This window comes from Ambystoma mexicanum, chromosome 4p (genome assembly GCF_040938575.1).
Source record: "Ambystoma mexicanum isolate Mex_15411 chromosome 4p, UKY_AmexF1_1, whole genome shotgun sequence".
NCBI classification, from domain to species: domain Eukaryota; kingdom Metazoa; phylum Chordata; class Amphibia; order Caudata; family Ambystomatidae; genus Ambystoma; species Ambystoma mexicanum.
Genome location: NC_090927.1, coordinates 202,800,929 through 202,828,050, shown reverse-complemented (window position 1 = coordinate 202,828,050; position 27,122 = coordinate 202,800,929). Strand labels below are relative to the sequence as shown.

General features: G+C 43.4%; 2 protein-coding genes across 12 annotated transcripts in view; one reads left to right on the top strand and one right to left on the bottom strand.

Moving 5' to 3' along the window:
* The window catches only part of HMBOX1 (homeobox containing 1), an 802,934-nt gene extending 783,289 nt beyond the window's left edge, over positions 1-19,645 (bottom strand). For 5 of the 10 annotated variants that reach the window (XM_069605704.1, XM_069605701.1, XM_069605702.1 and 2 more), the window contains exon 1: positions 19,377-19,644. The gene's annotated coding sequence lies outside the window, so the exon portion shown is untranslated. Of the gene's footprint in view, positions 1-19,376 lie in introns of all 10 variants that reach the window. The other 5 variants (XM_069605705.1, XM_069605707.1, XM_069605708.1 and 2 more) reach the window with 2 other exon arrangements.
* Positions 19,646-20,432: 787 nt separating this feature from the next.
* Positions 20,433-27,122, top strand: part of INTS9 (integrator complex subunit 9) — a 1,072,683-nt gene continuing 1,065,993 nt past the window's right edge. Inside the window, exon 1 of one of the 2 annotated variants that reach the window (XM_069605700.1) lies at positions 20,433-20,594. In XM_069605700.1, the coding sequence (XP_069461801.1) occupies positions 20,586-20,594 (9 nt within the window). In that variant the 5' untranslated portion in view covers positions 20,433-20,585. The remainder of the gene's footprint in view (positions 20,595-27,122) is intronic. The other variant, XM_069605699.1, reaches the window with a different exon arrangement.

Below are 27,122 nucleotides of genomic sequence, written 5' to 3'. Positions count from 1 at the left end.
TCCAATGAAGTCATGGTATCTTCCCCAGTAGTTGTCTCCTCCCATGTGAGCCTCATAAATTTGCCCCCATGGTAAGGTTCTGGTAGCGGCTGCCGTCCCCTGGCCACTTGGGAAGAGGTCACCGCCGGGGAATCACTGACTACTTAATTGGATTTCTCACAGTTAGTAGATGCTTCAGTGTCACGCTCCGTATACAGGGTTTGAAATTAAGAAGCAATGAGCAGAAGCTAAAACCAACTCCTACGTGTCAGGCATCACCCAGTAAAGACCTACCGCTGGTGAACCAGGTACGAGTGCACAACACTTTTGCAAACCTTACTTCCAGAGGAGAGGCAAACTTTAAACTTCTGCCCAATATGTATACTGCTTCCTTCTTTATTCACATTACATTCTCAAATACTCAATGTTAACATATGCATGTTTGTAAGGTACCAGTTGACGTGGGCAGACAAAAGTAGCTCATCGTAGCTGTTGGTTTCAAGCCAACCATGTTCTCCTAGGGTGGCAGCAGGAGCTAAATAGCACCCGGTTCCCATCAATTTCAAACCCTGGTATACCAAAGGTCTAGATAACTGCAATGTTAACATAAAGGCTGTAGGAATATTCATATTTTTAAATGTTTAAATTATAGGTTCCCGTTAGTGCAACATAATGATTTAACATCCCCAGCTTATACAATCCCACTCCACAATTGTGGACAGTAAAACAGTGCGTTTCTCAAAACTCTAAAATAAATAAATAAAATGTAAACAAAAGCAGTCTACAGCTTTACTCTGGTAATCACACAAATATAGTAGATACAAAAACCACTCATCAATAACACAAGATTTTACCTGCCTGCATGAATCTTGCTTTACTTCCTCAAACAAGCATTCACATCCATAACCTTTTCTATAGTTTTTGTGTATTGTGCCAACATGCACACAGGCCTCGGGGCACTCGCAAGACTTACAACAGGAAATAATCAAAGAGGAAAATGAGGACTGTTCTCCAAAAATTCTCACTCATTTCCTTTGTCAAACAAGTATGTCTGTAAACCCCTCTTAAACTGTGCGATTGAGGGAACCAGTCTTTACTTTACTAGATTTATATTGCGCAGCCATTGACCCTTGGGTTTAAGGGCGCAACATGACAAGGACAACATATAACAAGTAAAGCATGAAAGACATGCTAGAGGTTTGAGTCTAGGAGACATGTGGGTCTTAATCTTTCTTTTAAATACGCCAGACGATTCAATGCCGCATATATCAGGCAGGTGGTCATTCCAAGCCTTCGGAGCGATGGCATAGAAGGCAGTGTTAGTGACCTTCACCGTCCTGCATTTGGAATAGCGAGAACATTTTGCTGACTGGATCTCAGTGATCCGACATAAGTTTTGTTTACTAAGAGTTCACGCAGATAAAGCAGCATTTTTCCCTGGAGACACTTCTGAGTGATGGAGAGGATACGAAAAAGAATACGCGATTCAATTGGTAACCAGTGCGGGGCCCGCCTCGCTGAGGTAACATGATCTCTGCAATTCAGCTTCTTTACCACCCTTACCGCTCCATTTTGAACTACTTGCAATTTGTTACATGTGGCTTTGTCTAACCCTATCAAGAGGCTAGAACAATGATCAATTTTCGACCCTATGATCGCTCTCACGATTGTTTCTGCATTTTTTTGCGATATAAAGGGTCTTAGATGGGAAAGTACTTTTATATAGTAAGCACATGATGATATAAGGCTGCTCACATGTGATCTCATAGTAAGGTGTTGATCAAACACAACTCCTAAAGGTTTTGACTTTATTGACGGGGGCAATTTTCACTTCTCCTAATGCAAAGTTCATATAATTGGGTCCAAGTTTTTGTAGATTATGAGGAGAACCAATCACTAACAATTCCGTCTTATCTCTGTTAAGTGCTAGCTTGTTAAAGATCATCCATGACTCCACTAGGGGGTAGATCTTATTAATCATCGCATGTCTGCTTCTTAGTTACCAGTTAGAGGGATGACACATTGTGTGTCATTGGCGTAGTTCGTGAAAATGACATCTTCATGCGCAAGCACAGTAAACAGGGGGGCGGTGAATATGTTGTACAAACATGGTGATGTACAGGCACCATGTGGTACACTTATAGCAACATTAATAGGGGTTGATTCTGCTTCGCCAAAAAAAGACTCTGCTTTCTTGATTATTAAGGAAAGAAGAGATCCATTGGACTGCCAAAGGCGAGAAATTAGCTACCTTCTTCAGCCTGGTGGCCTTAATAAGATAGTCCGCCAGGTCGAAGGCGGTAGATAAGTCGAGCAACATCAGTTGGGAGGCTTCTTGTTTATCCAAGCGAGCTAGGAGCTTGGATTTGAGTTCTAAGAGTGCTGTCTCCGTGCAAAAGCCAAATCTAAAACCTGACCTGGTGGTCATGTAGGACTGGATATTTTTCGAGGTGCTTGGCTATTTGTTCATAGGCCACACGATCCAGAATTTTCAGTAGGAAGCTGGTATTGGTGATAGGTCTATAGTTTTTTGCTAGATTCACATCTAGTCCAGGTTTCTTGAGTATCGGCATGACCCAAGCATCCTTAAATTCCTGAGGGGCAGTCCCGATATTCAAGGAGGCATTAATAAAAAGGTGCAAATGGTGGAGAGTAGGGTAGGAGGACATGTTTTAATCATCATGGCTGTGTAGATATCATTTTTGCATTTAGTAGTTTTGAGATGATTAATTATGTTAGCCAATTCTGTAGTAGTGATTGATCTCAATTCAAAAACAGGAATGGAAGGGCATCTAATATAAGACTCTTGTGTACCAGAGTTGTCATCTTGGTTGTGTTTTTTAATCGCTATGTCATTTAAAATATTATGAAGTTTGTCTTGCATGGGTTTTTGCATAGTATTACACCATGCATTATCCTTGTTAACTAGGTCTAAGTTCGAGGATCTAATACATTCCTGCTCCTTCAATTTTTTTAAAAGTTCCTTAGAGTCCGATTGAGCCTGTGTTAATCTAGTGTTAAAGGAATTTATTTTTGCCTCGATAATGGCAGCTTTGTATTTTTTGGCTGCTATCTTGTATTCCATTAGAGAATCTTGCGTTCTTACAGATTTCCAGGTACGGAAGCGTCTGAGAGTATGAGATTTTAAGCTTTGAAGTTTGGGAGAGAACCATGAGTTGCGTTTAATACCTTCTTCTGTGTTATACTTTTTAGCGGTGCTAATATGTTAGCAGCTGTGCTCAAGTTGTCTATGACTCTTGCTAATATTTCAGGGGTATCCCTGTTAGAAAGCTTATTTAGCGGCATGATTAACGGTTCAAGTTTAGTAGCTGTGATACTTTTTAGGTTACGTGTGGGGATATTTTATCAATGTTAGGTTTCGGTTTATTAATGAAATTGGAAATTACGGTGAAACCTACAAATGAGTGATCTGACCAGTGACATGGAGAGACTACTACGTCTCTGGTTTTCACTTTATGGCAAGCAACCCAATCAAGGATATATCCTAAATTGTGAGTCGGTTCAAGAATAATTTGTTCAAAACCTAATTCGTCTAGTGCTAGATGTAACTCACGAGCAATTGGATCATCCATGTGGTCAAGCCATAGGTTGATATCCCCCATGATCATGTAATTCGAGTTAGGTTTCAGGGAGAAGACTAGGAAACTCAAAGATTAGTTAGGAAGTCTCCAGGTATGGAGTGAAAGCAGTAAGATGTTCCACATGGTAGGAGAGAGCAAGAGCAGCATAAGCAGGGGAAACCCCCTCATACCAGGTTGCCGTGGAGAAGAGAGAGACAGACAAAATACCGTAAGCAGGGAAAGCCCCTTGATATCATCACTTCTGGGAGTGGCGGAGCAAAGGAGAGCCACAGAGCCCAAAACTGTCAGAGAAGTTCTGAACGCCAGCAAAATGCTGGAGGTCCACAGTTCACGAGGACTCAGCAACAGCAGAGAAATTAATCATAAACCCGCTTGTGGCATAACTGACTGTTTTCGCGGCGGGCTGTGCGCCTGTAGAACTCCACCAAAACCATCGAAGTGGGGAGAGGACAAGACTCCCTTGTGCCCGCAACCCTAACCGGTCGCACGGAGGCAAGATGACTGAGGGCAGGATGCAGGCTATATTGTGAAGTATGAGATCCACAGCGGAGGAAGAGAAACAGTGTACGTCGAGCCCAACAACATTCCCCTGTAGACAAGGGAAGAACCGGGAGGCAGTCGTGGCATCGTTATGAAGCAGGAATCTGACTAAATACTGAATATAAAACCAAATAAGTGGAACAGTGATAAAGCAAAAAACACACAGTCGGCACAGCCAAAGGTTAGTATTGTGTTGAAGACCATGGCTATTGACTGGTTAGTGTTTATAATATACAGCCGGCACGGCAGAAGGCCATAGCTAGTGGCTGGTCAGTGTTGTATAATACACAGTGGGCATGGCCAAAGACCATCGCTTATTGCATTTTATTATTTTAAAATATACAGTAGACATAGCCAGAAGATGTAAAAATTGCTCAGGGTCAAAGGCCATGGCAAGTGGCCCATTTATATGTTAGAATATATAGTGGGCACAGCCAAAGATTGTGGCCACTGGCCAGTAATGTCCTAAAGTCCATGGCAAGTGCCTGATCAGTGTATATAATATTAAGTGGACATGGTTGAAATCTGTATCCACTTGGCAAGGCCAAAATCTCTGATTCGAAGCTTGTCAGTGTTTTAAAATATTCAGTGTATATGGGTGAAGGTTATGACCATTGTCCATTACTGAATGCCATGACTAGTACCCATTCATGTGTTAAAATATATTTGGCCATGCACACCGATCATGGCTTAAGGCCATGCTGAATGCCAGTTACGGTTATAATGTAATTAGTGATGTCATCCGTGATGTGATCTGTGAGGTCATGATTGTGGTGATAGGCTGCAAGGTTAAGGTGGCTTTATCTGAATTTCTGAGGTTTTATTGTGTTAAATTCTCACATTAACGTCCCTGCAAGCAAAGTTTTTTCTTTGAATATATACATGCATTTATTGATAAATGATCAGGATTTATTTAATTAATTTTTTTAAACAATCAATTAAGTTAGTTCACAATAAAACAAAAAAGTTGTAACTATCCGGTCAGATAGCACAGCGCTCGCTTGGACATCCGTGCAGAGCCTGCTGACACAGGTTCGAATCCCGGCCAAACTCAGTCTTTCATCCTTCCGAGGACGATAAATGAGCACCACACACTGAGTAATAAGCAGCGCTCAGATGCCTGAGGGTTTGTAGCGCTATATACAAAAAATGCTAATGCTAAGCACAGAAAGCACTGGGATTGTACCTTAACAAGGAATAAATACATCAATTCAAACCTTTTTAGCCAATATCGGTGGGGTGTAATGAAGCCTCTGAGGTAGTGGGACCGTCACTGACGAGAATGATACGGATTGATATGTTCCACATCCTTTCAAGAGTATGAAGAGCAGGTCACCATAATGCATGGTCTAGTTCACATGCAGTTCTAGGCTATGCCAAGCATAATGATTAAGAGACTGATTTAGGATATTTGCACAGAACATCAGTAGCAACAAGTGCCTCTGGATGCTGTTCATTGAACTAAAGACAAACAGCAATGTGAATTCCAATAACCGGAAAGAGGGCAATACAAAATGTAAGTGTGTGGACAGTAAAGCAATCTATGCCTTTGGAAGGCAGTTTGAAAGGAGACAGAAGTAGGACACGACTAGACCTTTTGAGTGGGCCAGCGAGAATATATTGCGTAGTCTGGTGAGCAAGATGATGAAGCATAATTTAGACATTTGAAAGTAAGATAGGCCATTTTAAACTAGGACTCGATTACCTATAGTCAACAAATGAAGAGATTGTTTTGCTACAGAGACAATCTCTTAACCAGCCCCACGATTTGTGCTAGCTGGACGTGGTCCAATCAGATGGAAGGGCAGACCAGCTTAAAAGTACATTTGCTTAGCCCCGCCTCGAGTTAAAAGCTGCTGCCACTCGCAGTGCTTGGAATATACAACTCTTAGCTAGAGGAAGCAACTGCACAATTACTGCACTGAGCGTTGAGAAGATCTGCTCATCAAAGAGAAAGCCAAGATTTCAAACTCTGGTGCTAATGGGAGCGAGAGCACCCAGGGACTAGGAAAATAAAAGAACCCAGAAAGAGCTTTATCCTCATTCTGTTCCAACAAGAAGGAATTTAATTTTGGCGCAGTTAAATGAGCGGCCATGATCCTTCGTCGAGCATCAAATAGTACCTAATTCTTCATTTGTCACAGAGGTTTTAACATATCTGACCATGGACTAAGCCCAGTGGATGTACAGATCGCACAGTCGGGCGCTAGTGTTAAAAGATACCAGCCCAAACACTGGCTACTCACACCCTGTACATTGCTTTGTCGCTCTCAAATTATACTGGCGTTTATGTATCAACCTAATAATGTATGAAAACTAGAAAAGTCTCAACATATTTGAAGATCAGGTGTGTGCAGATGTTACACAGAACTGAACACAGGGGTCAGCCTCGAGTGATCCATCTCCTTACCCCTCTAAAAGGCTGCAGACTTTTCAGCATATCAGACGGCTGGTTTACTTGACCAACCAGTTGGTGCTTTCTGGGGGCACAACGCCAAATCAGAAGAAAATATTAAATGGGGCTACCAGCATAAGCCTCATTCTCAAGTCAGGCTAATAGATTTCCCACTACACTCTCTCCAGAAACACACAGCTCTAAATGACTTAAGACCAAATTTGAAAACTGTTGATTTGAAGAAAAACCTCACATAACACTACATTCTAAAACTCTTCATTCATGTAACCTTATCAAATGAAATTGTAATCTACCTAGAATCGTCATGCAACTTCACTTCCCTAACATTGTATTACAATGTTCTGACACCAGTATGTGGGCTTGGTACGTACTTTAGAAAACTAGAAATAAATAAAATTTGCTCTGCAAACATTCAAGTTCAGACAGCTCCTTATTCACAAAATGCAGATTTCATCCAAATATTGATCACCTCTACAGTTCCGTTCCAAACACTTGCTGTACTTGATCCTTATAAAAACAATACTCAAACACTGAGATGAGTAATATACTGTGAACAATCTCCAGTTCTTTAAGCACTCGTCTGGTGGCCTCAGCCCCTTTTCAAACGTCTGCTTTAAATCCATCTTGTTTGAGCAACGTGCTGGGATTCATGTGGTTCAACAATTTGTCAACTGTTTTTTTTACTACATGTTTTTCAAAAATACCCTTTGCAATGTTTTATTTTAACTATATTCTATTTTCACACAAACCGCCCCAGGGTTGGTTACATTGCACATTGTTGTTCTTGGATAAATAAATGAATAACGTATTTAAAGATGTTCATACTAGGATGGGCAAACATCCTGCCTTACCATATAAAAATTCTACACAAGCCCATGTCAAAAAACAGACTACAGGAATGCTGCAAGCGGCAAAAAAAAGTAATATTACAAACAAAGCCTACCAGCACATGGTGACCATTATTGACCTTCTCTGAGCCAATCGGAATGTTCGGATTGAAGTCTATAAGCACCAATATAGACTGCATTCCAATCATTCGGTCTAAAAAAGCAGACCGGTAATCAGAGAAAGCCTGTCTTTGCATTCCAGAAGTAGCAGATAAATATCACAGCAAGATTTATTTCAAAAAAGCACTGAACATTTAAAGCGACAGCAGAAAATATCCAATGTAATGCACAAAAGCAACCAAGCGAAAGCTAAAACATGGGAAAATGCTTTTACTTCTGCATAGAGAAACTGTTCACTTTTACATTACATCTAATGCATGCTCGTGCTAATAATGTTTCCAATTAAAATATTACAAAATAAAAGCACTTTTAATTTACTAACGTGTTGTGCATTTACTTTACTTACAATTGGCCTCACGTGTTGTATAGGACCACCACAACTCCAAAACTTATATTGCTATTATCCTGGTGTGTGATAAGCCCTATAGAGCTTGGGGGAGGTAAGGGGGGGCGGAGGGGGCATTATTGCTTGGGATAACGACCCATGGTGAAATAACCCCTTCCACAGATTACAAGGCTATATGAAATGGCCAATAATTGAAAAACTACTGCAGCCGAATTTCCAATCCCTTTAATTTATTTTGAAATTGAGGTGCTTTAGGAATTATAGGTTGGAAAACGAAATGGCAAATGGTGCATTTGTTAATAAGAGAGATAACACTTGTCTAAATGGGGTGGCTTTAAATACCACTAAGTAGCAACAAATAAATGGGAAAGTTGGCTGCATAAACTGCATTTTTGGGCACGAGGCAAATAACATTGGTTAAGGATTGGTGAGATTAAAAACAGGGAGATTTGGGATTATTACACCCTCTGCTCACCAAGAAATTATGCAGAATCTAGTGGCATATGGTGCATTTCTATTTAACAATCAAGCAGCAATGCTGTCTGATTGCTCATGGTATACTATGTATGCGTGTACAGTGGACGTTTCTAGGTATGGAACTGGTCTTATTTTAAAATGCCCAATTAGAGCAACATGGCTCTTAGTCGGACTCTGGCTTCGTGACGAACTGAAGGACGTGCAGCTTCTAAAATTAGCAAAAGTTTAAAGGCATACTTTAGTACTCCGATTGGGAGAACATCATTAGTAATCAAGTTGTCCATGGGGAGGGCAAACAGCAACGTATGACTAAGCTTCTATACATAAAGCTATGCCTAGTCGAAAACAAAACCCACCCGTGCTACAGATCTGTTGAGCTTCGTATTCATGTATACATAATCGCTTCTTTCTTATTTCACAGCCCTAGATTATGTAGCTCGTTTTGCATCGATTTCTTCTTTTAATTGTGGAAATAAACATTGGACAAATTGTGGGTTCTAGTTATCACGGCCTGACTTCCACGCATGACTGGTAGTGCTAGTTGGTGGCTGCAGGTTTTAATGAGATGCAATCACTATTCAATGCCTAAAAGCACACAGAAATGCAACCTTTCTTTGTTAAAGAGTACAGTTCCTCAAATTGCAAAACTATTGGCAAGTTAAATAACCCATTCCTAACGCTAGGATTACTGTACAAAGTGAGCATCGCCAAGCATTTCAGGCTGTAACCACTTAATCTCTGGCGACTAAGACAAGAAAAGATACATTCAGGAATAATTTGCTGCAACACTTTAAATGCCAACGCCGTTAATTTAAACAATGTGGAAAATCGCCAGTAACAAGTGCAGGTGACGTCACATGGTATTTGCATGCTCCAAGCAGTACTGGTCTCAACATTTTGTGAGGCGCATTAAATTCTCATGATGCCTAGCCAGCCTAATAAGTGGTGGAGGATCATTGGATTTGTAGTCCAAAACATCTGGGGTGGGAGGGCTACACAAGGAGTAACCATGCTGTAGGGCGCGGCAGACTCCCAATTGAAACAAATGGGTACATTAACATTCTGCAAGCTGATGAACGGCCATGGATCCAATTTGGAGAGAGAAAAAAAATGCATCAGACTTAAGAGAGATTGAACTAATTCTTGTTTTGACTGCCTCGTCTTGCCTTATTTGGACTCTTAAACAATGCTACTCAAAACTGGAGAGAAAGGCTGCTTTCAGAAGCCTCCCCTCTAACAAAAGAAAGAAGCCTTTGAGAAACAAAATGCTGGTCTTGTTCGTAGCAACAGTCTCTTTTAACTGCTTCTTTCGTAAACATCAGAGGAGGAATTCGGCTCCAAATAGCATTTCAGTCTGCACAGAAGAGGCGCATACCTCACACCGCCTTTTCAGGCCCATCAAACCCCATGCCAGAGATTTATAACACCACATTATCTTGAGCTTTAATAATGCAATAGCCGCGATGGCGGCGGGCTGCAAAGTATGATTTCATTTTACTGCGAAAGAAAATGGATATTTTACTGATCAGATTATTCAGCAGTACCGTCCTATTGTTTGGATCAACCGGAGTATGCCGCATTTTGGCACTTGCTAAAATTGGCTGCTTGTCTTGCGAGCAGTAAATTAGGGCATCAAAAAAGACATTCAACTGAACAGCGATTATTGCGAATACAAAAAAGAAAAGCCATGACCTTCAATTCAAATGAAGGTCGAGATCAATTTAGGAAAAAAAAAATTATATTTCAAAGCCCAGTTTCATCGTAGATATGCATGTATTCATCTAAAGTGTGCAATGATGTAAAGACTGCCAAGAACGTCTCATGTGGAGTAAGAGAATCTAACACTCATGGTTATAAAAAAAAAAAAACAAGACTTAACAGGATCCGCTTTTACGCGAAAAAAATACCAATGCAATCCAATGAACCACTCTGTGGAAGCACCTGTTGAATCACGACGACAATGCTTCACAACCAACTTCCCCTCTACATGCGAGTAGGGAAAACAATTTGCACTCGCCACTAGCTAGATATAATGAAGTCTTGGCGAGTTATGTTCATTTATAACACCCTTAATACCAGCGAGTTGTTTCTAAGTGTGGATCGGGATTTGAACCTGTGTTGCGCCGCATTGTCTTGCTTCCATTACAAAACGCGTTGCCCCTGATCTATCCTCCCTCCCCTTTGGTGGGCTGGGGTGGCGTACGTGCAGAATTCAGGATGCAAGCAATTTACATGGCTCGCAAGCATCTTGAAATATGTACCTTGCCTGCTGCAAGGGCACCGCTAAGCGACAGCAAGTCAGGCCTAAAAAGGTACAATGTAAGAAGAACTGCACACAGCATGTAATTGAGCGCTTTGGAGAAAAGCGCTATATAAGCTTTGTCAATAAATTAATTGGAGGGGGGGTTTAATAAAAAGGAAACGCTTTTTATGCTACAAGTGATTTCTCAAGACAAGTATGAGAGGTAGCATATACTGTGGAAACAGGAAAAGATACCACTGTGCACCAGTGAAAATATAAATTGGACTAGCGAATAGTTAAAGAAAGAAAAGCAAAGAGCCAGTAACATAGTAAATGGGAAACAGCACTAAAGTGAACAAAGGTAGTACACAAGTGACATGTGGTGGTTATGTTAAGTAACATGCCCTGGCAAACAAGATAGTACACGGTTTGAAAATCATGCACTATCAAAAGAGTGAAATCTAGAGGCATAATGAGGTCATAACGTCAGAAATCAAATCAGGGGCCAAAAAGCAAAGACGAGAGCAAGCAGGACTGCAGAGGGTTCATGCAGCGGTCAGTGACAAATAGCAGAAGTAGTACACTAGCAGTTATAGGAGTAAGGTGAGAGGAAACAGCAGCGATAGTCTTAAGATATACCAGCGATTCATCCCCATTCTCTACAAGCTCCAAAAAGGCTATTGCAGCGTGTAATTCTTCCGTGACGGCATCTCCTCTTGATCGTTGGAGTCTCACACGTATTGGCAAGAAACTCGGTCCATAAATTTATCTTTACAGGAAAACATCTTAATTGAATTAAGATTGACCTAGGGAATAATTGGCTGCAGAAACGTTTGGCTGTCATCAACAGAATCTTCAACCTTGGTCATGGTGACATTGGGAAGGTGATGGCCAAGATCCAGTATTACAAGCTTGCTGAGTTGTTTCAATATAATTAACCAATATGGCACATGCAGTTTAATGTTGGATGGTGTACTGGGGCAAGGAATATTCAGGCATTAAAGCATTAAGCTAGGGCAATATGTTTAATTGGTCATCAGTTTATCATAATTTCATGTGCTTACTAGTGGAATATTTAAGAAAAATACACAGCTGTCCATGCCTAGTATAGATCTGCTTACAAATAGCTGTGCTCGATGATGAACGCACTGTCCAGATTGTGACCCTTTCATTGGGCGAAGACTGCATGGATCAGTTGGGTGCAAAAGATAGGCTTTAGTCAATAAAGGACTGGTCTCTCTGTTGATGCTTTCATATCTGCGGATAGTCGCACACACTAAAGACAAAACCATCTGTAGGAGTTTCCTGAATATTGACTTAAAACCTACTGCCAACACCACTGTGACCGGATATAAATGCTCCACAGTATCCATAGTGTGAGAAACCTGAGGGTGTTCTCCCAGGTACGGCCCGGGAATCCCTTATCCAGGCGGCCAGGACACGGCCATCGCTGTTGGATTCAGTTCCTGGGGGTGGACCAATGAGGGAGGATCACCAGGGTAGGGGAACCCAGGGTTATGCTCGGGGGAAATACCCCAGGTGAGACGCGGTACCATCACGGGGAGGACAACGAGGGGGAACGAGGTCTCTGAGGCCTTTGGAAGCTATAATACTTCTGCCACATTTCCTCCCATTAAATCTATCCTGCCCAAATCCAACAACCTCTCCATGTCTGATCTACCTGATAGGTACCACCTCAGAACGAGCATAAACTACATCTCCCTGAATCCCTGCTATCCTGTTTCCTACCATAATACTCAGTCATTCTTTTGCACGTCCCTCTGATTATTATTTCCTGCACTCCAAACTTACTCAGACCAAACACTACAGGTTCCCATAATTCCCCTTGTTTAGTTTCTGATAAGAACACTGGTCCTTCCCTTTCGTTACACAACTCCTACAAACATGACCTTTCTGAATTATCCAACCATTTTCTTTCTTGTAGCACCTTTTACCCATCCTACCCCCTAGGACACTTCAAACCTCTAACATCCTCTTTTTCGTTACTGTGATAGAAAACGGACTGATGATGAAACTGTTTACTTGACATGTCACAACCTAAGGGTCAGGCAAATCAGGTAATTACTGACGATAACCACGCACACCCAACGTCTCTTTACTTTCCCCACAGGGATAAAAGGCACTACGAGCAAGGCAGACTGCATGACGAGGCGGCTAAGCAGGCGCAGTAGTTCAATAGAAGGAGAAAGGCGGGAGGAAGCAATAGGGTGGCGAGGAGAAAAGTGGCCTTGCCTTTTTCGTCCGAGTTCCGCAGAACCTTCATGGAGGAGAGCCTAATACCGCAGACAATAGCACAAGTGTCTTGCAGCAGATGTCAACAGTAGATGGAGCTTGTCGACGCTGATAAGAGGGAGCGAGGGAAACTCCTGCTACGGTGGTACCAGTCTTGACTGCAGTAAAGCAGATAGTCAAACGGTTCATCTCAGCCAGTGAATCCAGGGGAGAACCTAGAAGAGCCGGGCTGTGTTGAGTGAGGCACGCAAAGTGGCAAGTTGGAACTGCAATGAACTATGAAAGAACTGTAAAATTGTTGCGGGGAGACCAGCTGCAGAGGGAAACAGCATCACGCGAGTGTCGCTCTGAGAGACCCTGGTCGATCCCTGTTTGAGTAAAACTAAAGAAACCAGAAGGCCGTAGGAGAGCCGCCAGAAGAGGTCAAAGTGGTCATGCTGGAGGTCTAGTAAAATCCTTGTACAAATCGAAACACTCTGATCTACCAATTTGAGAAAGTAAGGGAAGTGAATCCCACAGGTTGAAAGTATAAAGGGGGGCGGGGTGGAGTGAATCCTGTGAACATTACAAGTGAAAGTGAATGTGAAGTTGGCAAGAATAAACCAAGAAAAGCAGGGGCTAACGAGAGGGGGGCAAAGTCAAAAGTCCCTAGAAACAGTGTGTTGACAAAGGCAAAGGATGTTCACTATGAACTATTTGAAAAGACATTGAAAAGCCCAGCGGAGTGAACCCCGCTAAGAAGAGGACAGGGGAAGTACACTGTCCCGCTGGTCGTTTTTCATCAGAGCCCGACCAAGGGAGAAACCGAGAGACACTGTAAAATAGGTGAAGTACACTGTCCCACTTGTCAGAGAAGGGTCAACGCCCCGAAGAGGGGGGACCCAGGGGTGAGGCGTTATCACCCTGTTCACGTGAATCTGAGAAAGGGAGGTTCACAGCGAACTGTTGAACAGACTTTTGTGAGAACCATAGCAGAAGACAGTTGAAAGCCATAGGGAACCCAGCGGAGGGAGGCCAACAGTCAAGACGGGTCCAAGCCCGAACGAGGGAGATCCAGGGGTGAAGACATCACCCAAAACCTATTAAGAGAAGGAACTGTTTTTGAAGGGTCAGCCTTGGAATAGGTGGACCCAAGAGTGAAACCATCACCCGATGTGAACTGCAAAGAGAACCTTGTGTGTTTGTTTATTGTAGACATCAGGTCCTCGAAGGCTAGAGACTTTCAGGAGAAACGAGACTTTGCCATTGACAGTCCCGATTGCTGCCATTGGAACTGTTGACTCGTGCTGGGAAGGCTCCAGTGTGTGCTGTGCTCCAAGTTCCCATCTTAACCTGTACACAAAACATGGGGAAGGGAGTCCCAGGCTCCCACATCCTGACAATGTATTTACAAACACTAACTTCTTTTCCTGAGAACTATCCCACACCCTAATATGTGTTAGTTGAGAGGTTGGCAATAGGTTTCTTAGTATGGGCCCTTATTAGTTGACACAGCGCCACACCGTCTTATTTTTCATTTGATGGGCGCCGCTTGGTCCCATCTTAGATTTCCCATCTTAAATTTAGGTTTAGATTAGGCGTTTTTCCTACGTGCATAGAGTTTAAATAAACACCCTTGAACTGTGATCAATTTTGTCTGTCTTTGCTGTGGTCACCATGAGTTCCTCACAATAGGCATCAGGCCTCTCACTTGTATCTATGGATCGCGATTCAGCCCAAGCATTATGAGCAGGTAATTGCATGCTGGTGTATTATCAAGTTCTGGACACAATCTGAAGTGGAGGAAAATGAATGCTTCCAAATCAGAAATATAGCTTCAATGGGAATATACCTTCAAAACTTCCCCCTTCCAGACTGGGTCTGCTTTCCACCCTACCACTACCTATGGAAAACCTCTAAGAAATGTGACATTGCAGACGAACATAATCGATGAGTGAGATACCATCTCAGGAAGTTCCTGTAAGCAGCTAATAAGTAGTTTAAGAGTGTGATGTGATGACCGGGGTAAATAAAGGTTTGCGTTTGAAATACAATATGCTAAATATTTGAGCCTAAGTTTATCCATAGGAATTTGTATTTAATTTTTATTAAGGACAATTATTCGAGTGGGGACCTTGTACAAGGGCACACAGAGTGCTGTACAGTAGATAGAAAAACAGTGACTAGACAATTAGAAATTCCCAAACTGCAAGCAAACGATATAAATGACAACAAAAGGCAGTATAAAATTATATTATCAAAAATAAACCGGATCTCATCTAGGGATAGGTTTTCATATATTTTCGAATAACAATAAGTAAAGGGGCGATGCGTCAATAAACCAGAGCCGCATTACTAACGTGTGGGATATCACAAATAAAAGTCTGTTTTGAGTTGGAGGATTTCTAACTTGGGATATAGTAAGATGTGCCCGCATTTTGCTTTTAGTCTTCCAAATACCCATCTCTTTATTGTATTGGTGATATATGATAGTTGCTGAAACTTTACAGCCTCAAAGGCAATGCAACATAACTTCAGATTAATCCGGGACCCGAATGGCAACCAGTGAAGGGAATAGACGATGGGAGCAATGTAGTCATATTTTCCACGCTCACCAACAAGCAGCTATATGAAACCTGAAACAATGAACTGAAAGGAATTAAACAAGAAAGAAAGCCTTTATCTGTCAGAGCAGGAACATTTGATAGTTGGGAGCCTCAGTTTTCATGGAGAGTTTGTAACTAAACCAAAAACTTGGAGAGAACGAGCAAAAGTTGGTGATCTATGTTTGTATTTTATAAAGACGCATCAAGTGTGACAGAATGTTATGCATTGAACTTATGCCGTAGTATGTGTTGATTTTTAAACATCGCAGTTAGCCTAACTGTAAGGCGACATCCGGCTTCCCAAATATGATCCCCAGAAACAACAATAACCTTGTTAATTTCCTGGGTCGGGCAAAACATTTTCCAGACATTTGGTGGAAAAAGGTTGGAGAATGATTGGGAGAACATTGAAGTGGCAATTTTGCAATATTGTTTAAAATACATTATTGAACTCAGAACTTTGATTTCCAAACGTCAAAGGAGAGCATTTGGTTCAGGGTCTTCCCCAGTGATCTTCCTAGCACTTCTGTTAAGGGTGCAACACTTAAACTTGATCTTTTATGGCAAGTCTTGCCCTTTGAACTGAAGTTTGCTAAATTTGGTGCGTTTGTCCTGCAAAATTAACCCCCCCTCCAAAAATAGAAAACGCCCAGCCCTCTTAAAATTCCAGGCAGATCAATGGGGTGCAATGCTAATAAAAGGATCTTAGAATTCCTGAGGCTCTGCCAGACGTCAACGTTTGCACTCATAATAAAAACACACAATGATATTGTTACAGCACAAAGGTCAAATCAAATTGTCTGGGCACAGTGTTGTGTAACATTAAACTGTTGCGCATGGAGCAAAAACGAATAGAAATGTCCTAACAAATGTTACATTATTGCGATGGCGTGGGTAAGAGTTTTTAAACAATGGGGCTGTCCCATGTAAAGGCGCAGGAGAGGAATTTAAAGGGTTACCAAAATTCTTTCAAACAGGAGGTTTGGGGATCCCTTAATAAGAAAGCATTGGAAGTTCCACCATTGGTGGACCAAACTGACATTTTATTTTTGCTTAAGCTCTGTTCCTCCGTGCGCCTGGTCTGCAGCTCTGTTGAGGAAGATCTAGCCAGTAAGCAGCTTTCCTTTCTGAAAGCCTTCTCCTGCCCCCAGCACCATCCGCGCTCCCGCGGCATCCTACAACCTCCATTGCCTTCCACCTTCCAAGCTCCCCAACCCACTCCTGACCGCAATATCCCCGATTGGGCAATGAACTTCAGGAAGCACTCTTAGGAGTGAGTCCCAGAGCAGTCGGCTAAGGGCACCTCCCTTGCCTATTTGCCTATTCGACTCAAGCTAACCTCTAAAGCTGTCTGCAGCAACTTTCACGTAAGAGATGACCATTTGGACTGCATAACCAGTGTTGTATTTCGGAGTCTCTAATTGAATTTAGCTGCATCTTGAGTATAGGCTCTGTACTGAATTTAGGCGCTACCAACCACCCCTGCTCTTCCCTCGCTCCTCTCCCACCTACCACACACACCCACATGGGCTAGCCTTACTACACACAAGCCACACATCTGCCACAAAAACAAACTGCTGCAAATATCAAACAACCCAGACTCTGGCGGGGGGCGCAAGGCTGGTGCAGGCAGCCTCTAAGAAGGCCTCAAGCATAACCGGGACGATGTCCCAAGGGACACAATATCCCATCCCCTGCCACACCCCGAGAGCGAAGTGTTGAGGGATGGTGTACCAATCAAGTGGGGTAGCAAAGCAAACCCTGCAAAAGTACAGCAACATGGTGGCAAACAGACAAGGGGCAGAGGATTGGCCAGCTACGCTTAAACGTGTCCAATGAGGGTCGAGCAGCTGACATAAAGGAGGCGCGTCAGGGCTAGGAGGCCTCTTTGCCTACACTGCCACAGCACTGAGGGAGTGGGGGGGGGGGGGGTTGTACATCACCATTGTCACATCATCAACGGCACTCCTCTAGCCGAGACCAGCGGTAACCAGCACAGACGTGCTAGGTCTTTTGGGAAATGGCTAAGGAGTTGTGGCCAGGGCAAATGCAAAGTAATGTAAGGGGAAGCTGAGCCAGATAAAAGATGGGGGTGGATGGAACCACCCTCACCCGATTGGGGATTAAAAGACATGTCCCGACAGCTGGTCACTTGCGTCACTCTTTTTCCATAAAGAATGTCACAATTTGTTATTGATGTAATAAGGTAGAAAACCCTGTGGCCTTTTTTATCCCACAATTTAAAGAGTGGTGTCAATTTGTATAATCATGTGTTTAAATAATTATGAAACGAAACTGTTTTACAATGTTTGGGCACTGCAGTGGGCGAGTTCCCTGGCTATGGACGTTGTCCCTCCGGACACAATAACCCCAATGCACTCAAAGTACACTCAGAAGCCAACACACAGATGTCAGTTTTTCCTGGTTCTGCAGGTACCAAGAGAAGAGCAAAACCTCACTTCTATCCCCCTTACCTCACTAATCTACCCCAACCACTTTATTACAGAGCCACGTGAGCGCATGCAAATAGTAGTAGTCCGCGATATAACCAACATAACATAACACTAAGAGCAGAGTGACGGGGCTCAGCATATTGGAATGGTTGGTGGGGATAGTGGGCAGGTTCATTGTACAAAGACCCCGATTCCAGTGACATGCGCTTAGCATAACAATATCATCAATCCAGTGGCAAATTCTGCAGTAAGTGGCAAATGTAACTGGAAAAAAATGACACGCTTTGCTGGACCAACTACAGTGAAACCCAAATATAATATCACTGCCTGGACTCAGTAACAAATATCGTCACTGAAGAGAGGAAGTGGATAGGCAACACATTGCTAAATAGAAACAGATATTTTCAAGGGAAATGTACACAAACACAGGGTTTCTAAACTAGATTAACCTGTCACTTTGTGTGTCAATAGGACCTGTCGCTTTAAATATGGTTTGCACCTTTTTGCTAACGGCACTCGCATCATGCACATTCTATCTGCGGATGATCGATGACAATGGTATCGGTGTGAATGACTTATTAATGGATCAGTGCAATCACTGATCTACTTTGCACATATTAAATCCCGAAAAATAAAGGGTAAATACAGACACTCAAAAGTATACACCGAAGTGACGTGCATGCTGGATTAAGGAATCCAAATCAAAAATACATCACCTCGAGCGAGCAAGGACGGAGCTCTGGGTGCACATCAAAGAAAGCTCTCAACCGTACCGCAGACTACATCCACAAAAATCTTTTCTTGTCAGCAGCTGAGGGTTAATTATTTTGTTGTATCAATGGTGTCCCCAGTACGTGCAACGCTTCAAGGCAGAACTTATCACACTGCCCGCTCTACAGAGTACAAAAGGCCCTAAATCTTCGGGGACTATCCGGAGAACATGTAGTGTGGGGGGGGGGAAATGGGTGACTATTTGGTTGTGAATAATCTACCTAAAAACGGCGCAGTTGAGCATGCATACAAACTTCCTGTATTCGGGATACAAACTCGCGCTTCTGTAACCAGAGATGCAAACATTTTCAACTTTTAAATGTAAAAAAATGCCTCTTTTTACATATGCTCCGCTCCTATGTAAACCGACTGGGATATAAATAGGTTTTCCTTTTGCATAAACATATTGGTTGTTGGTATTGCTAAATGCCCCCACCCACAAAAAAGGTTCATGCAGCCCTATACCAAAGAAATACATGCAAATGTCCCTTCTTCTGTTAAGGCGGGCGTGACGGGTCTAATTATTCAGCATAGTGGGACCCAAGGCAAACGATGAGTGAGGGTGGAAAAGAGATGAGATCAGGAATCATCACTGAACGGGACTCATGTGAAGCAGCCCACCCACTGCATGAATATTTAAGCTGCTGCGGTACAGAGAAACACACAGAAAAAAGAACCCGTCTGGGAAAGGCACCATCTACTGACCTGTGGGTGCTGCAGCCTCCTCCCACTCTAGCAGCAGCAGCTGGCGAGGGGCGCCCAAGGCACCTGCCCCAGGCTCCTGGTCCTATCAAGGTGAGAAAGTGGAAGTTGGCAATCGGAAGATAGGCAGGACCAAGGATCCCTTTTCCTGCCAGCCTGTCCCTGTACCCCCCTTCCTCAATCACATCAGACTGACTGTCTTTGTCTGTCTGACAACCGCCATGTTGACATCCAACATCAAAAGCTCCCACCTGCCGAAGCCGACACTCTGGGAGTTGTAGTTTTCTCTCCCCAGGGGTATCGCGCAGGGCCGCCGGCGGCGGCCTGACTGCATGACTACAACTCCCAGAGGGTTACAGAAAGAACTGTGGGGGAGGGACTCCTGACAGAGGAGTGGAAGACTGCAACTCCCGGCAAGCCATTCGTTTCTCTGACGTTTTGACATCAGAGAAACCGTCACTAGTGAGAGCCAGATATTGCGACCATAACAAACAGCCCATCCGTTGTTGAAACAGAAAGCAGACAAGAACATGATTCTCGCTGTGCGACACGTAGGCACGATTTCCATCTTGAAATCATTCTGTTTTATGATTTATAGATGGAATGTCATAGAAATGTATAATCCTCCGAAAAGCCATTCTTCATTTTTTGTTTCTTTTTTGCAGTTTTAAGTAGTATTTGTAAACATCGTTTTCATTTTTTTTGTTGCCTTTTTATGTTTTTGATGCAAACTTATATAGGTATTCGGACTACTTCCTGTTTCATCAGTAAACTACACCGTATTTCATACGTTATCTTTACGGTAAACGTTATTGTTATAGTGTCTCCAGAATATGTCAGTTTCAAAATGGTAGTTGACGTACCGAAGTCTTAATCAGCTCCGCTTCTTATGATTCAAAGTGAATAGTAGAACTGGCTCTTCGGAATTTATTTCGCTGGTAACGTTCTAGATGCAGCAGCCATCATATATTAAAGTATTATCACCATTGACACATTTGGAAAACCAAATAGAATTCAATTTTCCATGTTAAGAAAAACAATGCATGATAACATGGAGTAATCACACCTTCCTAAGATGGCCGTCCAGCTTGACAACCTCCGAGTGTGTCCACTACATTGTAGTGTGTATGGTTGCAACAGGGACGACTCTTCTAGCTTACTGTGTATGTGCTGCAGGTAGTGGGATTGACAATACTTGGAGCAGCTGAAGATATGAAACTGGTGAGTACCAAAGATACGGTCATGGTGGGCTTTAGTGCACTGGGTTATAGCTGCTCTCCTCTTCCTAATTCTAACATGCATCCGAGGTGTGAGATAACATTGGATCTCGCTGTGGACGAAAAGCGGGTTTCTTTACATAGTACAGTGCAGAACTGAAAGTTGATGGCTGGAACGTTATACATTGTTCTTAACCATCCCAATTACCATGGGCAACCCTCCAGACCATCATTTTTCAGTCTGCCACGCTAATACAGAAGGAGAAAGACCATATGCAAATCATAGCTCTTAACCTTTTGTGTCACCAAAGCCGAGTGAAAGCACAATTTTTCTTTAGTAGTTCGAGAGCCCAAAGAAGCAAATGAGCGTATAGGGGGGGGGCTTAGGCTGAGTCAGCTGATTGCAAGGCAGATAACACCGGTAAACAGCGTGTGGGGGAGAGCTATGTCCAGCGCTGGCAAGGGGCACTTGGGGTGTGCTGCGCAAGGCCCCCCCCCGCGGAACAAATAAAGGGTGCCTTGCTTCCAGTTTACATGACACTTTGGGGTTTCACATGTGGGAGAAGGGGGTGCAGTGGGGTGTGGGCGAGTTGATGGTTGTGACAGATATGGATCTGGTGAGGTGTCCGATGTGGATGATGGGGTCTCCAAAGGTGTGCTTGGAGTTGACGAGTGTGGTGTCAAAGAAGCGGGGATTGCGGGGTGAGATCAAAGCTTTGGGTCAGGCATATGTGGCAGAGAAAGAAAGGTGCAGGGTGTTCACGGATGGTTCAAAGGATCCGGTATCTGGAAGAGTGGGAATGGCGTATTATTTGGAAAGCACTGGGGAGTATAAAGTGGGGCGTCTGACGGATGATGTGTCAATTTGTACGGCTGAGTTGGTAGCGATTGCAATGGCGATTGAAAGGGTATGCGAGTTGAGGTTTGAGAAAGTAGTGGTATTTTCAGATTCATTGAGTGGGTTGCAGGAGATTGTGGCAGGGGATGGTGATAGGAAGGATGTGATTTTGGATATCAGGAGAAAGATTGATCGGTGTGTGCGTGGGGGGATGGATCTGGAGTTGGCGTGGGTCCCCAGTCATAGCGGCATTCTGGGAAATGAGTTAGTGGATCTGGCGGCGGGTGAGGGTATGAGAAGGGAAGCGGTTGATGTAAGGTTGCATTTGAGTGTGGATGAGACAAAGGTAGTGATGGTGAGGCGGGTCATGGATGAGTGGCAGGAGAAGTGGGTGAGTGGGGTAAAAGGTAGGTGGATGTTTGGTATTCGTGAGAAAGTGTCAGTAAAGGTGGATCCGGGAAGTCTAGAATGGAGGAGGGGGGAGGAGGTGATGCTGAATCGATTGAGAATAGGACATGCGGGGCTGAATGAATGTCTGTTTAGAGTTGGGAAGCGAGAGTCGAGGGAATGTGCGGTGTGTGGAGAGCCTGAGACTGTGGAACATTTTCTGTTTAGGTGTGAGAGACACGCTGTAGAGAGAGAATTGATGAGGGTTCGATTGTCTGCACAGGGTGTGGCTGAGTTGAGTGGGAAGGCTTTGTTGGGAGGTGACGGGGTGAGTGGCAGGAGGAGGAGTAGTGTGTTGTTGGATTTTGTGAGGCAGACAGGGCGGTGGGAGGAATTGTGAGTTTTACGTAGGTTGAATGCTGAATGGTGGATAGGTGCACATCATCCAATTGGATGGGGAAGCGCCTGCGTGGGTCCGTCCACGCCTACTCTAATTTAAAGGAAAGGAAAGGTTTACATGACACTGAGCTGGAGGCTCCAGCTCAGTGTCATGTGAACTGACCGGTCAGCACCTATTAAAGAATCATGCCTCCCTTAAACACACTTCACAAGAACAGTAGCGGGCTCAGTTCTGTTGTTCGGCTGATACAGTCGAACAACAGAACTGCGCCCCCGGGCTGTTCTGCATTTATGGTGGGAGCGCACTGAAAAATCTTGCACAGGGCCCTGATAGACCTGGGCCGGCACTTGCGTTGCCATATGCAAATCAGACTTGGTTCCAATGCCATTGAGCTAATCAGGCTTCAGCCCTCCTGCCCCTGAAATCTGAGTTGAGGGGCAGGGCATCCACACAGCTTTATGTTAGAGAGGGGGAAAAAAGCCTTTCCTGAAACCAGCGTCTTTTCACGCAGAACAAATACCTTTGCAGCAAAACATTAAAGTTTATTTCAAGAAAGGCTTCCTTCACCTCTCTGCCTAACAAAAATAGAATGCACACATCAACCCCATCCCCACGGATGCCACCGAACCTATAACAACGTTGAACATAGGGCCCTTTGGGTACGTATCATGCAGTGGATGGAACGAAGAGTAACTCTTACACCAAATAACGGAACCAACTCAGGACGATGGCAAATTGTCTTCTGTTTTATTATCAATTGTCTAAAATAGGGAGTTTCAACGGATGTCGCACAAGCATTTTTGAAGCATTTCACAAACAAATCATACTTTTTATAGCAAAAATTCATCATACGTGATGTCATACTACATGGCAAATAAAAAATAAAAAATAAACTACAACTGGTTGTGATACTTTCATGGGGAACATGTAAGTATATTTTCTATAAAGGGTTGGTTTGTGATGGGACAACTACTGTCGGGTGGACAACCTATGAATTCCTCTAGTGCAAGTAATCTTTAATACTTAAACTATAAGGCCCTTCGTTTTACGGTCCTCTACAATTGGTTGGCACATTTGTGCCAGTCTGGAACATTCGGCTCACTTAGCAGCACGTAAGCTCCTTCACAGGTGCTAGGAGGTGGACATGACATTGCCCTCCCCACCCAAATAGCCCCACGTCTCTCATCTCCCATGTCTTCTACCATGAAGATTGTATTTGAACTTGGCCTTCCAGAGTATCCATGCCTCTGGGAATATAAGAGAGTGTGAGCACACGCTAGCATAGTTTTCTCGGAGGCAATGCCCAGTTCTATTTCCATTCTTGGCTCACGTGACAGGAGACCACGATCTGGTCCATTTTGCAATAATTAAATGTCTTAATTGAATAAAACGTGGCATACATGGTGTTCTTTCTTTGCACCTTTACAAAGAGTGATTCAGCTTCTCACGTTGGCTGCCTTGAGAATAGATAATGAACCTTGGCTTGCTTTAACTTTGATACCAAGCCAGGCAGCTTCACCCTTCATGTCCGCGATCTCAGCTAATTCTTTGCAGCGACAGAGCTCTCAATCCTTCTTTCTCAGTATGTCTGAGCTTGTTAAAATTGTGACATTGATGGCCAGATATTATATAACGGCGGCTTCGCCTGCAGTTTATTCACTACATATAACCAGCTTCTAAGATTAGGTAGTCTACTTGCGTTGCTGCATCTGTACAGTTATTAAACGACTTGTATTTACTGCAGTGCTCTTCACGCGTTCAATCTTCCCTTTACATATGAGCATTTACTCGATTCGTTATCTCGTCATCAGTTTCTGTAAGATCGATGTATTCTCATCAATCAGTCTCAGGGTGTCACACTCACTTCTCGTGACGTTACCAGCTCTTCTTTCTCTCATTTTCATATTCCTTTGGGGTGCTCCTCCATTGGGTTGTTGTCTCTTCAAGGGTGCATCAGATATGGTTTTCTCAGTGGGCACCTTTTCTTGAATATTCGCTGCGGAATGGTCCCAACTACTGGTGTCAAGCATGGCGCAATTTCAGGCTTCCAACATACAGGTGGTAGGGGGGGCGAGACTTCCTGTAGAGGCATTCGGCTGCTCCTCTACACTCCCCCCTCTGGTCGAGTCATCGACAACATCTTCACCAATCTCCATATTTTGGTATCTTCTCTTGAAGAAGTGCTTATTTGGTGTCCAGATCTTCACCACTCCCTTCAGGGAGCTGGCTGATTTGACTTGTTCGTCCACACTCCAGGTCATGTAGCTACACTGTCCATTCGGTTTGCAATAGACCCATCGTCCCACGTACTTCTTGTGGTTCTTCGGATATAGGAACTTTTTTACTTCAGGTGCTACAATGCTGGCCTCTACATATTTTGTGATGTCTTCGTCTGTCCATTCCTTGGGTCTAAACCCTGATTCAACAACATCGATCATGATCTTCATTCCTTCTGCTTTCTTGGCTGTCTTCTTGCACTGTGTAATTATTATCCTTATCACACAGAATCCAAACATCAACATCACTAACACTGCTCCAAGAAACTTGAAGCTGTACGCCATCCACTGTGAAACCCACGAGAAGATAGATGCAAACCAACTGTCGTCTACAACATCCTCTCTCTCGTCTTCCATCTCGTTGTGCAGGTTCGTCAGCAATGTTATGGCCTCCGTCAAGGTCCCATTCTCATAATCGTGAGAAGGTATAAATGTGCAGCATGATGGCCCGATTTTGGATCAAACTGCTCCTTCCGTCGCAGTGATCATGTCAAGGACATATCTGTTCTGCAGGGTCAGCAATTGTATGGCTCTCAATTTTTCCTTGATAGCATTGAATTCTTTTATGGTAGTGTTGATTGTCTGCAGAAGCTCCCATCTGGTAATTCCAAACCATTTAGCATTGGCCATTGTCTGGATTCCAGGCATAAATATAGCCGTGAAGATTGAAGCAGTCTTGCTGAATAGCCTATGCTCATATGGGATGACTTCTAATTATTTACATAAGGACACATTCTTCAGGGGTAGTATCTGCAATGTGCCTCCCTTATCGTTGACCCATGTCAACAATATTTGCAATCTATGGCCATTGCTCTTTGCATTCCTTTTCTGCATTTGCCAAAACTACTTCCCATTGTCCGGTTAATGCTGCTGCTTTGCAAACACCCAGTCCATCCTTCGTGAGTAAGCAGTCTTCCTTTGATTTGCAGTTGACCCCTTTCCCAGCATTCTCATGTTTCCTTCCCATTCTGTATTGCTCGCTCAGAGTGCACGGACAGTTATTAATCACCAGCGAAATTGCAGAGCCAATACTTTAAGGTAGACAACACAATATTTAACAACCACACACACGCTTAGAAAATGAGCACTTATACGGCTATTTAGTCAAAGCTTGGAAGGAACAAGTGATAACACAGAAATAAATCACAGAAAAGACAGAGAATTTAAAAGAAAATACATCACCGTGGGCGTAACTGAATCCCTCATCTCGCCAGAAGCGGCTGGAAGACCCGATAACAGCCAGGCCGAGAGCACAACAGCCCACAGGTATGCCGGACAAAGGAGCCCCCCCTCCGACTGAGGTCCCGTCTGACCGTTGAGGGGTTCCGCATAGATGCACTCCTCAAAAAGGGGTGGTAATTTCTCGAACCTTCTGGCAACGCACTTGCACATTGATGGGCAACCGTTGGTTGCCAGCTGCGTCAACCGACAGTAACCTCAAGGAGCAAAGTGCTTCCCTCCTCTAAGAACAAGCACCACGGAAAACAGTCCCATAACTCATAAGACATAACAAAGCCAGCCTTCCCAGCAGAATGTCCTTGACTGCATACCAGGTTTGAAAATCATGTTTTCTTCAGCAATGTAAATTCAGCTCTCAGCAAAATGAGTACAGCTTTTCACTGCGGCATTAAGTAAATATCCATTATGGCTCTGAGTGCCCCCAGAATACACTGCGCACCAGCGCCATGTTTCAGCTCAAGCATAACACATTCTTATCTTTGCATTGCAGAATCTTCAATCTTGATTTCTGATCCATCTATTCCAGGCTGTTCATATTTTAATATTTGATGTTTTGTTTCTGGCTTCTCTCTTGTCTTTAAATCTTGAACCTAATTGTCTTCTCTTTGAGATGCTGATTTATTTATCCACACTATGGATGCTGTTCTGCTTTGGAACTGTCCTCTTGTCAGGCAAAGTGCAAGATGTGTCAGGCAATGTGCTTTTTTCACTGAATCTTCTGTGGCTATGAATATCTTAGAGGTTCCAAGGTTCCCAAAGCATAAGGTATCCGTTAACACACGTAGCAACTCTCCTTAGATGTTCTCTCTCCCACCTTTTTCATGTGCTGATATCACGTTATTACCCAAGTGTGTTGTATTATCTAGATATGTGTCTAGATATGTGTTTATCCCTTCATTATTTTCTTCTGCACTTCTTCTATACCTCCCATACGCAAGATGTGTGTACTGACCACGAAGTGAATCAAAAGTAGTTTTCATAGTGGTGAGAACCAAAGGGACATCTGCCTTATTGGGACCAATGTGATAGAGCGTGTGAAACAGGAGAAGCAGAAAACCAAAAAGAGTAATTGTACAGGCATATACTATGCACAATACCATGGACACCCATCTGTCACGCCACCCTAGGACTGGCTGTATGCATTCATTTTGTAGAAGCATGCAAACTCCTGCGTGCTTCATTTCTACTGTAATCATAAGAACATTATTTTTACTCTTGCAGCTGCAGTACCTCTTCTCTTAAAGCAATAAGAAGCTTTCTGATTACAAAATCCCACTGTAATATGCTAGAGGTTTGCACCCTAATGTAGTTCTCTGTGTAAGCACTGCTGTCATGACTGTCCCATATGTGTGCGAGAATAAATAGAACTCCTCAGCATAATTGGGGATTCCT